Here is a 16,050-nt window from a genome sequence, read left to right as displayed (position 1 = left end):
TCACCAAGAAAACTGCAGGGCCAGTTCCGTCAGTCACCAGAGGGTAAAATCTGACACGAATGGACCAAAAAAGAGGATAATCTATAGTTCTAAGTGTGAAGTGCAGATTGTTATGTTGTACAACAGATGAAAAATAAAATAGCCTTCCTATTAAACTATAGACAGTCAGGAGACAAATAATGTAAATAGGCTACAATATATCTGATACTAATAAATACATTTTACTGTGTTTGGGAATTATATATTACCATGGTAACAGACATGACACAGGAACAAATGAGTTTCATCACAGATAAGTTACCAAAAATTTAACATAACTACTAAAACAGTTCTTAGCTTTACAATAAGAAGCTATTTTCAACTTATTTCCTGAAACTAAACTTCATAAAATATACCCACCATTATGTACAGCAATATTATCCTACATATAACAATACTATAATAACAATTTATATTACAACTACAATCTTATCTACATAGAAGTAAATCCCATTTAATTCAACGGCATTTTCCCAGAAAGTACAACATCTTAATTTTCAGTATTCAAAGACCACTATTCCAAATTGAAAATCATGTTTTTTTAGAAAATGCAACATACCACAGAGAAATAGGTAACATACCTATACCTAAATGCAACATACCACAGAGAAAAGACACATTTATATTTGCTGACAAACTCTGGAGAAAAATGTATTTGAGAAATATAATTATTTTTTTGAGGAGATAGAAAGGATATCTTGGATAAAGTCGATCTATGCAAGAAAATCCCTTGACATCTAACACAAATATACCAGAAAGTGGGTACATTCTGGAATATTAGTTTCACCAATATGTGAGGATTAGAAGGAAGACAGATTCTTGAATTCTTTGCTTAGAGATATGCCTTCTTTTTCTGCAGACTTAGAAAAATATGGAGAATGTCCTGGATATTTCTCCCACTTTTACATACATATTGTGGAAAAATGTGCTTGGCAAGTTCATATTAGCCAAAGAAGTAGCACTGCTACTTAGACATGAAGATACAACTGAAGCTAAGTTATTCCTATACCACAAACAGCATTTCTCACACAGCTACCGGGAAAAGTGTTCTCACATCACTGTTATTTCAAACCTGAGATACCCCTTTAAAAATAGCCACTTTTTATTTGCATAAGCTTAAAAATAAAACGAGCACATTATGAACTTTGAATTCCACAATCAGAAAAGAAGTGCTCTTATTCTAGTCTGACACACACACACACACACACACACACACACACACACACAGACACACAGGGTCATTATCCTAATAATTAGCAATGAATAAACGAATGAATAAACGAATAAACGAAGTGAGACTGCAATCTTTCTCTTCAACCCCAAAGGCAGGCATCCTGAACTCTATAAGTGAGTTCACAGGTGTGGAGGAAATTCTCCCTCTTCTGTCTTCCACTTCGCGGGGGGATTTCCCGCAAAGTATCAGGGGTGCTTATGGCTCAGGAAGAATCGCCAGATCCCTCTTCCAAAGTAAGAGGAGTAAGTAGGACCCAGAGAACTGCGAGGGTTTCTGATGGTGGTGGTGGTGGTGGTGTTTTTTTAAAACTCCCGGCGCCTCTCACTGCACAGCCTTTTAACGCCAGCAGTCCTTCTTTAGCAAACTACCTAGCTACTGAACGGGGCAGGCAGACCGTCCACGAACAACAACACAGTTCCCAGAGAACGCCCGACGAGCAGACTTTTGCACGGAACATTGTTCCATCCCCACGAGAACGCAGCCTCCGCTTCCCGTCTCATCCCGCACCTCCGGCACTCCGAGGCACCGGCTCTGCCCGCGCGCAGCTCCGCACGGTCACTCCAGCATCCCCTACCGACTGCAACCATGCTAAGGGCTCGGGGTCGGGAGTGGGCTGCGCTAGGCGCCTCCCCGACTTGTCCCGGGAAGAGCAGCCAGCTAGCCGGGCGGACGGGTCGGCCCCCGCCACATGCACAAAGCCTCGGGTCGCACCTACCAGGCGGGCAGCCTCGGCCCAGGTGCGGTCCTTCTTCTTCCTCTTGTCTTTCATGTTTGCATCTCATTGAGATGATTCGAGGGGGGCGGGGGCGGAACGGAACGTGCAGGGACGGGGCGTGGGGAAAGGAGGGGGAGCCCGAGGGTCCCGCACGGACAATGATACGGTGACGTGGAGTTCTAGAACCCCTGCGGGAGGGGCGTGGGAGCGACAAGGCGGTGGAGGGCTGGGCCGTCTCGGGCTCGCACTCCCGCAGTAGCGGCGGCGGCGACACAGCTGACAGCTTGAGGGATGCTCCGCTACGCAAGTCACAACAATGCACTATGACGTCACATAAGGGAATGGCGACTGCACAAAAAACATCCCAGCCGAGGCGGCCGCGCTCGCGAGCAAACCGCACGAGACGCGGAGGAAAGAAAAGGCCTGCCGCAGATCTCGCGAGAGCTCGTCAAGGACCCCCCCCTCCCGCCCCTTCTAATTCAACCCGCTTCGTTTTACAAATAAGGGACGTAACGAAAGCAAAGACTACACCTCCCAATGTGCAATACGCCCGAGCGCTGCGGTTGTGTGTGTGTGTGTGTGTGTTTTCGTTTTAAAGGTAATCGTTTGTATGCCGGGTCTCGTGGTTTGCGGGAGCTAACGGAAAGGAAGGATTTTTTTTTTGTTGTTGTTAACGGTGCATCCAACTGGGGCCGGTTCCAAGTTCCGGGTCTGGGGCGAGGGCCCCTCAGCTATAGATGTCTGATGTGCTTCCATCGTGTTCGTCTCCAGCAAGCCCAAGGCAGCCGGGTAAGCCAGGTCTGACCCCCTCCCTTGCTCGCCCCCTCCCAGGCCGTCCGTCTTAACTCCCCTAAGGGCAGCGTTTCCCAACCTTAGGAACTTGAAGATGCGTGGACTTCAACTCCCAGAATTCCCCAGCCAGCTATGCTGGCTGGGGAATTCTGGGAGTTGAAGTCCACGCATCTTCAAGTTCCTAAGGTTGGGAAACACTGCCCTAAGGCACCGAACGCCGAAGGAAGGGGGCGTGTCGGCTGGATCCGCCTTACACCCACCACCGCCGCCGCCTGCTGTGCATTCTCCCAGATCTCGGTCTCCAAGACCAGGTGCGGAGCTTAGGAACACGGATGTAGACAGCAGATGGGTTATTGCTACCTTTCTATAAGGTAAAGGTAAAGGTTCCCCCGCACATGCGTGCTAGTCGTTTCTGACTCTAGGGGCCGGTGCTCATCTTCGTTTCAAAGCCGAAGAGTCAGCGCTTGTCCGAGGACGTCTCCGTGGTCATGTGGCCGGCATGACTGGATGCCAAAGGCGCACGGAACGCTGTTACCTTCCCACCGTAGTGGTCCCTATTTTTCTACTTGCATTTTTACGTGCTTTCGAACTGCTAGGTTGGCAGAAGCTGGGACGAGTAGCGGGCGCTCACTCTGCTACGCGGCACTTGGGATTCGACCCACCAAACTGCCGACCTTCTGATCGACAAGCTCAGCGTCTTAACCCACTGAGCCACCGCGTCCATCCAGTTATTAGAAAAAACTACAGAAGGACCAGCACCGCCAGCGCTTCAATGATCAGAGACCTAAAATAGACGTGGGGACAGGTTACATCTCCTTCCCTTCTCTCCCGAATTCTGGAGAAGTTCGCCATATGAATCCCTAGATTTTGTCAGCATTTACAAGACCCCCAAAGCTTTTTTTTCTCTCTCTCTCTCTCTCTCATAGAATGAGTTGGAGTGCTGAGAAACTCGAATCTTCAGCGATTTGAGTGTCCTTTCTTCCTGCCTGGGGCCGCCTTTTCCAAGCCTTTCCCAATCCTATTCGCTCCTCCTGACAGAGCGCTGTAACTTTTTCTCTCTTCCGCAGTGATTCGTCTTGCCGTTTCAGGCAATAAAGAGTCTGGCCTCTGTTTTAACTGAGATATCAGCAAGTCTTATCTCATTTAATTAACAAAAAACTAGATTTTGCACGTGTTAACAACTTGGGAACATTTTACATTCAAAATACTTTGTCATTTTTAACATTGTCACATGGTCTAGTTCAGGGGTAGGCAACCTCGGCTCTTTTATGACTCATGGACTTCAACTCCCAGAATTCCTGAGTCAGCACAGCTGACTCAGGAATTCTGGGAGTCGAAGTCCATGAGTCATAAAAGAGCCGAGGTTGCCTACCCCTGGTCTAGTTAGAAAATAAAATACTATAGAAGCTACTGTCTTGGGCCAGGATCAGAGGAAGCCTTCTATTCTGCTTACAGAGATTGTTAGGTAAGCATGAGCCAAGCACTCTTTTTCTGTCTTGTCCAATATAAGTTGCTGTTGTGGGAATGTCATGTTGGAGGAGGGGACACACCCATACCCCATATATCAGGGGTGTCAAACTCGCAGCGTCATGTGACGTGTCGCAACGGTAATGTGGGCGAGCAGTTTGACACCCCTGCCATATGTGATTCTTTGAGCTCTCAGGGAAAAGTAACTATGAATGTGATGTAATGATTATTAAAATAGCAACAGTAGTAGCAATACTATGGAGTTACGTAGATTTTAACAAAATCCACAATAGAAATCCACAGAATTGATGTATGGCAATTATGGGAATGTGACAAAAGGGCTGGGACACTGTGATTTCAGTTAAGTACAATTGTGAAGGCTGGTCTGATTTTTGTTATTTTGTTTTGCAGACTTAGTAATGTTCAGTTTAGCACTGAGCCTGTAATGAACTACACCAGGGGTGTCAAACTGCTGGCCTGCGGGCTGGATGCATCATCCCAAAACCGTGCCCACCCCATTGCCAGCAATGGAGAAAAAGCTCCGATACGTTGCGCGACGTCATGTGACGTTGCGAGTTTGACATGTCTGAACTACACTAATACTATGCTGGAATTCTAATAAAGAGGAGATGGTAATTGGGTAATCTTACATCTTTCACTTCTAATTTTAGTACACAAATATTTTAATCAAAAGGACTAAAATACTTTAAAATTAATAATTGTATTTATTACTCTATTCATGGTCACTCACCTCCCAGATAGACTACTGTATTGTGCTCTATATGGGGCTGCCCTTGAAAAGTATCCAGAAGTTTCAGCTGCTACAGAATTTGATGGCATGGGAAGTTATATTTATTCCTAGAGCAGCACACTTATTTCTGCTCTGCGAGCTGTATTGGTTGCCAGTTTAGTTCTGGGTCTTTACCTTTAGTTCTGGGTCTTTACCTTTAAACTTCTTCATGGCTGGGTGTTGGGTTATTTAAGATTATGATTAAGATAAACTTTGTTGTCATTTTTCACTGTGAGCACACTTGCACGCATTAAAAATTAAATTCTGTTGCCTGCTTTCAAAAGAAAGTGTATATCTACCTATACACATGCATAACACACATGTACACATGCTATATACATACCTACACCCAGGGCTTTTTTTGTCATAGAACGCTCAGAATGGAGTTCTAGCACCTTTTTTGGATGGAACCTTGTAGGGTAGGCAAGGCAGATTGTATGACATGTGAGTTCCGGCACCTTTTTCTTTTACAAGAAAAGCACTGCCTACACTCATACACATACGTGTGTGTGTGTGTGTGTGTGTGTGTGTGTGTGTGTATTCTGAGGTTTTCGCGGGTGTTCGTATGTGGATCTTTGGTTATTCGGGTTTTTCCCCGCGTAGAACTAAAGGTGTAGGGGCGACGTTTCGACGGAATCCCATCCGTCATCATCAGGCTGGTGGCTTCTGCTTCCTTCTTCTGGGAGAAGCATGTGGCTGTTTGTTCCTCTTTTTTAAACTGCCAGAGGGGGTGTGTTCTGTGGGTGGAGGTGTGCTCTGATTGGGTGGGGGAGTAAGTCACCAGCCTGATGATGACGGATGGGATTCCGTCGAAACGTTGCGCCTACACCTTTAGTTCTACGCGGGGAAAAACCTGAATAACCAAAGATCCATATATATATGTATATATATATATATATATATATATATATATATATATATATATATATATATGTGTGTGTGTGTGTGTGTGTGTGTGTGTGTGTGTGTGTGTAAATTACTAACAAAGAATTAAGGGAGACTAAGATGCTTTGTTAGTAATTTACACAAATATATGAACTGTCCGGTGTGACTACAGCCTGTTCGATGGCCTTTGAGATAAGGCTGAAAACAGGAAATAAAGATTTGCCCCATGTTTGGGGCCTAGCAAGGTAATCTAAATAGTTAGCATTTGACTCATATATATGTATATATATATGTATATATGTATATATGTATATATGTATATATATATATGCAAATTATTCAAATTGCTAATAAAGAATTTGGGAGGCTAAGATGATCATTTCGAACTATTTATGTTCTCATCAGTTAGTCATACCCTTTATCTGAGATTGTGTGTGTGTGTGTGTTTATATATATACATATACATATATATCACTGATCATTTTGAATAAATAGCGGATAGAGGAAACTTGAGAGTTCACAAGGTTTTGAGGGGACTGCCTCTTCCCTATTACTTCTGCCCATCTCGTCAGGTTTGGCATAAGAGGGAGGTTGTGAGTCCATCTGTTAGAATTAATTCTGATAGAACCCAGAAGATGAGGCTTTTCTGCCATGGCACTGCCCTGTGGAATATCATCTCCCTGAGGTGAGATTTGCTCCATCTCTCTGACCTGGAAGTTCCTTTAATATCTGATTATGTGACCGATCCTGGGGGGGGGGGTCACAAGGAAATAGTAATTTGATAAGGTAGCTCCATTGTTTTTAATCTAATGCCCTCTCCTAACCTTTTATAATAATATTTTTTATTAATGTTTCTGAAATTATAGTTGTTTGTATGCCACCCAGAAACATGATACATGAGATCTATTGTCAATAAAATAAAAATAAATCAGTAAAAGAGTCGACTATTTATACAACCCCGTAACACTGCTGTAATTCAACTACCTCCTTCAATTATTTCTTTTTCTGTAACAGTTCCTTTTATATCTCAACAGCCAATACAAGATTTGATCTTGTCTTCTGTCTGCTATGGCTCCCTTGTATGGGAGGGGCAAGGTAACATTCATGACTATGGACCAGGTCAAGGTCCCTGTGAATTTGTAGAAGACACATAATTACATTCCGCATTCTTTGTTTAATCAGTATTCTAAATAATAATTGGTTAGGCACTCTAGTTAATGAACTAAATATTACATTATTTTGGAGATAACATAATTGCATTATTGATGTCAAGGTTGGTTTAGTAGCATAAAACTGTAAGATTACTAGAAATATCAAAAGAACAAATAAAAGAAAATAGAATGTCATTCTTATTGCTACGAAAAAAATCCTACTTAATATTTCTGGATTTCCTTATATATTCCTACTGCTGATAACGTTGCTGCTTTCTTTTCTTTCTTTTTCATAAGCTCTTGGGATTGTCTCTTTTTCATAATATTTTGGGATAATTGTATAATTAATATTGTATACACAATTATTGTTGTGCAAAATATTTACACATAGACTAATTTTGAGTATAAGTCTTCTGAGGTTTCCAACTGATATTAATCCAGAAGGTTTAGTTTAAATATAGCAAGAAATTATAGCTTAAGCCATATGAGGTTCTTTGTGAAGAAATTAGTATGTGATAACAGAGAGGAATTTTTGAATCTGACAGTTCATCCGCCTTCATAAACTATTAAATCAGGAATTATTATGTGAAGTGAATTAGTGTATAACAACTGAAATGAGAAATATTTGTACAGTTACATCTTATCATTACAGCACAACTAATGTATTTAAGGTATTGCCTGCATAGAGCAGATTTTTCTTTTAAGTTATTTTTCTTTTAAAATTGTTTTCAATATTATTCTATTTTACATCTTTTTCATTTTATGGTTTAAATCCTCATAGGGTTTATTGTTAATAGGTACTATAAAAGTGTTGAACATAACAAATAAACGAAGTAGTGTTTTAAAACTGTATTAAAAAGGTAAAGGTAAAGGTTCCCCTGCACATGCATGCTAGTCATTTCCAACTCTAGGGGCCGGTGCTCATCTCCGTTTCAAAGCCGAAGAGCCAGCACTTGTCCAAGGACGTCTCCGTGGTCATGTGGCCGACATGACTAGACGCCAAAGGCGCACGGAACACTGTTACCTTCCCACTGTAGTGGTCCCTATTTTTCTACTTGCATTTTTACGTGCTTTCGAACTGCTAGGTTGGCAGAAGCTGGGACAAGTAACAGGCGCTCACTCTGTTACGCAGCACTCGGGATTTCACCCACCAAACTGCCGACCTGATCGACAAGCTCAGCGTCCTAACCCACTGAGCCACCGTGTCCCTTCTAAAACTGTATTACTTCAGTGTTAATAACCATTTATATCAACAACAATGATACCTTTAAAAGTAGGAAGCTAATATAACATTCATTGCTTCCATTATATAATTCTTTTCCTAAGATTTTGAGATTACAAAAGGATAAGAGGAAAACTGTAAGACACTTTGCAAGAAGGTGTACAGCAGGTAATAAAGGTTTGTGGGCTGTAGGTATAGGTTAATCATTCAAACAACTGGTCATTAGGTTACATTCACTAATTTAAAAAGCTGTCCGGCAATAGAGAGAGGTGAGAGAATGTTCATATCCATTAAAAAGATAATGTTACTTTTACAGCCTCCTGGCTGTGTCTTGTCCACTCAGTTGTATTTCAGAATTATTATTTTTTTCTGCTGCTTTCAGCAATAATGCCGTTATTTGTGCTAACTCATAATTATTAAAAAAACCAGAAGGAAAAAATCTGCTTCGTGGTTTATATTTTGCCTCAAATGTATTAGCAAAATATGCACATAGATTTGATAGACAACATTTACTTATTGAACAATTATACAGATTTACTTCTAGGTATTCATCCTTCTTAGTATTTACCTGGTGTACTAGAAGCTCTTGTAGCACAGAAGCTAGTAAAACAGACTGAACACACAGATTTTTATGGTAATTTGAAAGGTACACTTTCAAATTGCCTTAAAAACATTTCCCATTAGTCAAGAATAGCATAATGCCATTCATTTTATGTGGGTAAAGATCATGAGACTGCCTTGCCATCTGGCCAACTCAACATATATTTGTGATGATGTAATTTCAGGCACGTTTTACCTGACCCTCTGATCCGTAATAACATCCATTTGGTACTTTAAAATTCAGAAATGTGGCTTATTTTTAATATTGAAAATTATTGAAAAAATATTTGAAAATTATTTTTATACTATAAGCCAGGGCTTTTCAACCAGTGGTACGGGTACCACCTGTGGTACATTGGCACCTGGCAGGCGGTATGCGACCATCCTAGAAAAGTGGTAGCGGGGGAGGGGAATGAGCTGAACCAGTGGCAGCACTGCACAAGCCTGAGCAAGAGACGGCTGGAGCTGCAGGGCTGTCGGCTCAGCAAAAGCACCAGGATCAGCGCTTCTTCAGGGCTGTCAGGGCTCAGCAGAAGCAACAGAGTAGGGACTGGTTCAACTGGAAAAATGGTAACCCCTCCAGCTTTGATATTTTCATCCAATTTTAAGCCTGCCCATCATTGCTTTGGTGACATTAACCAGTTATTAATTGTTCTGGCCCTATGAAAAATGATTCAGATAATATATATGAATCTTAAGGAATATGCATATATATTGCCAAGATTCACTTTCCAAAAATAGAAAAGGCAGCATAGATCAGCATGACTGTCTACTATATTTTAGAAAAACTAATCTCTCTCTCTCTCTCTCTCTCTCTCTCTCTCTCTCTCTCTCTATATATATATATATATATATATATATATATATATATATATATATATATATATATATATATATATAAATATACATATACATATATGTGTGTGTGTGTGTGTGTATGTATATCAGAAAGTAGGATATTTTTCATGATAGTACAAAATCTGTATTATACTGATACAATATTTAAAGCCATTTTATTCTGCTTACTGCTTATGTTCATTTATGAATTTTAAGATTAAATATCTGAAATACTGATGCATTGCTTAAACCCACTATATATATAGGCACAGCATGTTGTCTATCTGTTTTCATCGAAGTATTCCAAGTTCACTGAACTGATCTGTACTAACACAGCATATTTCAAAAACTCATGGAGTACTGACATAGTTGAGAGGGTTCAATTTCACATAGCCTGGTCACAGATTTTGACATTCATATTCTAAGATTTCCTTGAAGTACCAAGGTGCTCTAGGATAAGGCTTGCATTTTTTTATGACATCAGAGAAGGTAACCCAATTGAAACCAGAAAGTTAATGGCAAATACAGATTATCAGATTATTGTTAAATTTGGAATAAAACACTCATGTTTAGCTTTTAGTTTTGGTGTTACCTCTGTCCAAAGAACATTGTGAAAAATTAACATTTGGAAAACAGCAGACCCAGATAATATCCCTGGGTGTGTTCTTAGGGAATATGCAGAAGAGTTGGCTTGTGTTCTTACAGATATTTTCAATCTTTCACTGCAGCAGGCAGTGGTCCCATTGTGTTTTAAGATGGCCATTTTTTTCCCAGTGCCAAAAAACTCTACAATTATGAGTCTTAATGATTATCGTCCAGTTGTACTTAGATCCATCATTATGAAATGTTTTGAGAGGCTGATAAAGGGCATTATTGTATCCAGCTTCCCTCCAGCATTTGACTCACTTCAGTTTGCTTACCGCTCTACAGAGGATGCCATTCTGTTCTCCATCTCAGTTTGGTGCACTTAGAGGAAAGAAATTCTAATGTGCAAATGCTGTTTGTTGACTTCAGTTCAGCATTTAATACAATCATTCCTTGGCATCTAGTAGACCAGACGTGTCAAACACAAGGCCCGGGGGCCGGATCCGGCCCGCGAAGTGGTTTCATGCGGCCCGCAAAGCCATCCTGGAAACAGTGAGGGAATGGCCCCCACTGCCTTGGCCCTGGCCCAGAGACCCTCCTTCTGCCAGAGACCCTCAGATCTGTCCCACTCCTGCCCAGGCCCCCATAGGCACCCTTGATGCGAACGATGTAGAGCTGGCCACGCCCACCCAGTAGGCCATACGCACTCTAGCCACACCCACCCAGGCCATACCCACCCAGCCCCCTGAGGGCAACCGCAATGCTGATGCGGCCCTCAATGAAATTGAGTTTGACACCCCTGTAGTAGACTAACTAGACCTTTTAGGCTTTAACACTCCTTTGTGCAACTGGATTCTTGATTTTCTTATTGATAGGCCCCAGCATGTGTGAGTTGGGACTAATATTTCTAACACCATTTTCTTGAGCACAAGTTCTCAGGGCTATGTCCTAAGTCCACTGTTGTTCACCCTGTTGGCCCATGACTGTTGTGCTAGGTTTGCCATCAACCTATATTGTGAATATGCAGATAATACAATAGTAGTGGGCCTTATTCAAGATGACAATGAGGATGCTTAGCACAAGGTAGTAAAGGGTTTGGTGAACTGGTGAAACAAAAACAGTGAGATACTGGTGAAGCACAGCAGTTTCTGCATTTTCTGTGTCACATGAGAAAAATATATCTTCCTTCCCCTGTCCTTACCACTTTCTACAGAGCATCCTGTGTGGTTTGGAAGCATTCACTTCCTTCTATCCAGGAGAGAGAGAGAGAGAGAGAGAACTGTATAAGTGAGAATCAGTGACATGCCCATCATACTGATAAATCCTTAACTTCATGCCCGAGTAAGATAAAAATTGAGATACTTTTACATGCACTAACCATTTTGGAATAGACTTTAAGTAAAAGGCTATCAATAAACTTTCAGTGGACAAAAGTTGAAATGTCCATTAAGACAAATAGAATTAAATATTGTACTGATTAGAGCTGTAACTGAAAATTAGCTCTCTTTCTTACCATTGCATTTAACTTATTGGGTGCAAAATTATATTCTGCCATGTGAAAATTTGGAAGAGTCCGTTTTTCAGTTAATGCAAGTATTTAAAATCTGCAGAATGCAATAGCTCTGCACTATGTATAATTGTACTAAAACATCTAGTGATCTACAGTATGGGTACTAAAATGTAACAGTTTGGTCTAATGGTTAAAGCACCAGGCTAGAAACCAGGAGATTGTGAGTTCTAGTCCTGCCTTGGGCATGAAAACTGGTTAAATGACTTTGGACTAATCAGTCTTTTAGCCCAATTCACCTCACAGGATTGTTGTTGTGGGGAACATGGGAAGAAGAAATATTAAACATATTCACTGTCTTGATTATTTATAAAAATTCTGAAGATGGAATAAAATAAAATATATATGGTGAAGTGTCACGTACAGGGAAGGGAACTGAATCCATTTGCTTTCTGAGTTTTTCCTCATCTGAATTTGACAAGGATATTTTCAAAAGTTAAATTAGGAGTACTTAGGCATTCTTTTGTCTGATAATTCTCCCTTAAAAATGTCTACCATCTCTATAAATTATTATTTATTATACATATTTCAGTGCTTGTTACTCCTAACTTTTTGTGTCTGTCTGATATCTTCATAAGAACAAACATTGCTCCAATGATTGGAGTGATAATATATTAACCACTGTTATTTGTTTCTAGTTTATTTTCAGTACACAGAATATTTCAAGGTTCTTGTGTTCAACATGGTAAAACCATATTTTTCTAGTATATGGATGGAGAGAAAGTATATTGCCTATGATGGCTTAGCCAATGATTATAAATATTAGTGTCCAATAAAAAGGTTATTTTTCAGTGAAATAACTGATCTATGATTTGCTAATGTTTTTCATACACATGAAACCCCTTTATTCCATATGATATCTATTAATCAGTAAACTGCCTTGTGGGTACTAAAGTACTCCCTAATGTGCACATTGATTGAATAACACGAAACAGCTTTGGGATAAGGCATTTTACAACAAAGAAGGCATTTGGGTGAATATAAAATTCATATTTTTTGCACAAAATGTTTTCTTCACTCTAAATTATCCTTCCTTCAATATTCACAGAGTTCCAAATAAGGTAGGAGGTTTTGGGTTTTGACATTTTCAAAACAATATATGAAATTGAGAAAATATGTATCATACAGAATGCAATAAAATCCAATGTATCTCGGTAGAACATGAATAAAACAGATTTTGATTGTATTATTACTATCTTGTATCTTGGAAAAGAAAATAGATCGACATTTGAAATTTTACTAACATTATTATCTGTAACAAAAGACTATTCCCCCCCCCCCGGAACATTTTTTACAAGCTGTTTTATTATTTATCAATATCTAATTGACCCAGATTAGTAGTGGGAAGCATGAAAGAATAGCTGTAGCTGGAAAATATTTTAGAAGATTCATATTAATATTTAACTTTATGATATTGTATACCGCCCAGAACCCCTCTTTGAGGGAGATGGGCAGTTAAGAAATATGAAGTATAAATAAATAAAATCATAGTTTTTCTATCGAGACAGTATGCTGCATGAGTTTTTTATCTAGCTTTCCTTCATTTAGATGTGTGTGTATCATAAATGGAGATATCTGTGTTTATTGATGAAGAGCAGGTTATAGCAGCAGATGATATTCATATAACTTCAAAAATGCCACATGATAAATGCAAATTTATGGAACTCAAATGCCAAACCTAGGTTATTATAGCTATTTTCTTAGTGGAAATGTCACTATTCTAATTTTTTATACAGTGGAATATTGTTTTTAGAAAGTGTAATACTGACACAATGTACTTTATTTGCTTTTGAATTTATTACACTTCTTTTAAGACTCTAGAGTTGCTATTACACTACTGAAAACTATTCTGAGTTATGTTTCAATACTTGTGTCTCCAAACAAAATCTTATTGTCTGCCATCTGTTGAGCCAATATGAAGAACTTCAGTGGTTTAGCAATTTTGCATACCATAAACTAGGCCATTATTTTTCTGTACCGTCCTAGGAGAATGAGTACTTCAGTAATCAATCATATATGTAACAGAATGGCTTGAGTAGATGGCAGCTGTTATAATGAAAATGGACTGTGCTTATGTCATGTTCTATATAATTTATTATTATTAGAAATTACCTGGAAGCAGCTAAATACTTCCCTAGGGCTGGTATGGTTATTTGAGGAACAGGTCTGAGTAAGGAACGCTTTTTAGAAGTAACTGCAGTGGAAATACTGGAATTCTAGTTCTTATCAAGTATGTGTGAATATACGTATATAATGAGGGTATAAATAATGTGTGTGTATGTGTAGGAATTTTATACACATGGAAACAAATCAATCAAATTTTTATTTTCTATGAAATATACTGAAGTATTTAGTAAATTATTTATACAATATTTGAACAAATAATAGTACTATATTATAGTAATATAATGTGGGATCTGAAAATAGTTATTTTAAAAAGAAAAAACCTTTAGAGTGAGTAAAATTTTGACTCATGAACAAAGTATTTTTACTGATTTAGAATACTGGTTAAATGAAGTAATTTTAAGTTAGGAACAAGTTTTTTTCTTTACTTTTCCAGGTTGGACTTGTACATAGTAAACAATTTATTAACAATTTATTAAGAATTTTGTTAAGAATCATGCACTATTTTGATCTATAAATATAAACCCATAATTTCTAAAATTGGTTCTATCAAGTAGCAGGATTTGGAGGATTTTTAATCTGTGCTTTTTCTTTTGTGTTTATTGGTTGGGGTTACATTTCAATTTTTACTTATGACAGGGACAAATGAGTGGGGTAACATTGGCTGTCTCAGGATTTTAATTTTTTTTTTGTTTAGATAGGGCTGTTATGGAAATGATTTTAATTACTACGATTAGGCTTAATACTTGCTTCTGTATTTGCCATGCCACAACACTGCTTTTTGATAAATTTTGGTCAGATATGGCTGAAGAAGTTGCAAAATTTTTTGATATGTAGACTACACATACAAAGTTGGGATTTTCTAATGCAAAGTGTTATCTTGGGCTGTGATATTGTAAAATATTATCACAAACATGGAGATAGGCACTAACTTAGATGGCTTTAACAGGGAAAAGGATAAATTCAGGAAAGATAAGATGCAGAGCAATTTGTTTTGAAAGCTCAAGAGTTAATTCTGGGGTGAAGGCAGTCTGCCTCCAAATACCAGTTGGATGTGGACAGCAGCAACAACTGGATGTTTGTTAAGATTGCATCTCTATTTGGTAGAAACCAAGACCTTGTGATGCAAAATGCCAATTGTTTAAACTGCGTGAAGAAGAAAATAGCTTAAAAGAACTGGTAGAATGCAAATATAAAAGCGCATTTGCCATACCAAGGAGTTCTAAGCTTATAGTGGAGCCAACTGATCAATACAAGAATACGTTCAGCAGCTGCTTTTGAAATGTCAAAATAATATATTGTGCATTTTGCCTCGTTTCACTTACTATTCTAGCTCCCAATCACAGATGTATATATACTGTACATCTTGGCATAAAATTATGCATCTGCTGAAATGTATATAGGTATGTGGACACTGGATTTTAAGAATTTCAGTTCCAACGGTTTTGGAACCAAGGACAAGTTTGGCTTATATAAAATCTTAAGGTTTTTTTTCTTCAAAAAAGGGGCTCTACGATTTTGTTTTAACAAGATAATGATCTCTGTATAAACATAAACTGGGTTTTAGATTTTACTCTTGGGGCTTGAATTTAATTTAATTTGTTTTAATTGATTTGAATTTTTTGTATTTCATGGTTTTAACTGCCCTGTAAACCGCCCTGAGTCCTACGGGGAATAAATAGGGCGGTATACAAATTCAATCAAATAAATAAACGGTAGAGGCATTCAGATTATTCAAATCCGAAAACTTTCATTATTTTAAAACTTCTCCCCAGTTTAACAGCGCTAGGAAACAGGCCGCCCTTCCCGGTGCACGATTGCTTCGAGCAGGGCAACGGCCAGGAGCTCTGCCCCAGCGCCTTCTCTAGAGCAGCGTTTCCCAACCTTAGGAACTTGAAGATGCGTGGACTTCAACTCCCAGAATTCCCCAGCCAGCTATGCTGGCTGGGGAATTCTGGGAGTTGAAGTCCACGCATCTTCAAGTTCCTAAGGTTGGGAAACGCTGCTCTAGACTGGGGTTGCGCTAACGGCGGCCGGAGTGG

The 16,050-nt window shown here is 39.3% G+C and overlaps 2 protein-coding genes across 2 annotated transcripts in view; one reads left to right on the top strand and one right to left on the bottom strand.

The window, feature by feature from the left end:
- ASXL3 (ASXL transcriptional regulator 3) overlaps positions 1-2,042 on the bottom strand; it is a gene marked incomplete at both ends in the record, with an annotated part of 110,865 nt that extends 108,823 nt beyond the window's left edge. The window contains one exon of the mRNA XM_083360753.1: positions 1,989-2,042. Coding sequence (XP_083216879.1) covers positions 1,989-2,042 — 54 coding nt within the window. The remainder of the gene's footprint in view (positions 1-1,988) is intronic.
- A 560-nt stretch (positions 2,043-2,602) lies between these two features.
- The window catches only part of CCDC178 (coiled-coil domain containing 178), a 164,116-nt gene continuing 150,668 nt past the window's right edge, over positions 2,603-16,050 (top strand). Inside the window, exon 1 of the mRNA XM_083360755.1 lies at positions 2,603-2,777. The gene's annotated coding sequence lies outside the window, so the exon portion shown is untranslated. The remainder of the gene's footprint in view (positions 2,778-16,050) is intronic.

This window comes from Vipera ursinii (assembly GCF_947247035.1).
Source record: "Vipera ursinii genome assembly, chromosome: 3".
In the NCBI taxonomy this organism is placed as follows: domain Eukaryota; kingdom Metazoa; phylum Chordata; class Lepidosauria; order Squamata; family Viperidae; genus Vipera; species Vipera ursinii.
The sequence above is the reverse complement of the archived record's forward strand: the minus strand, read 5'-3'. Positions and strand labels throughout refer to the sequence as shown.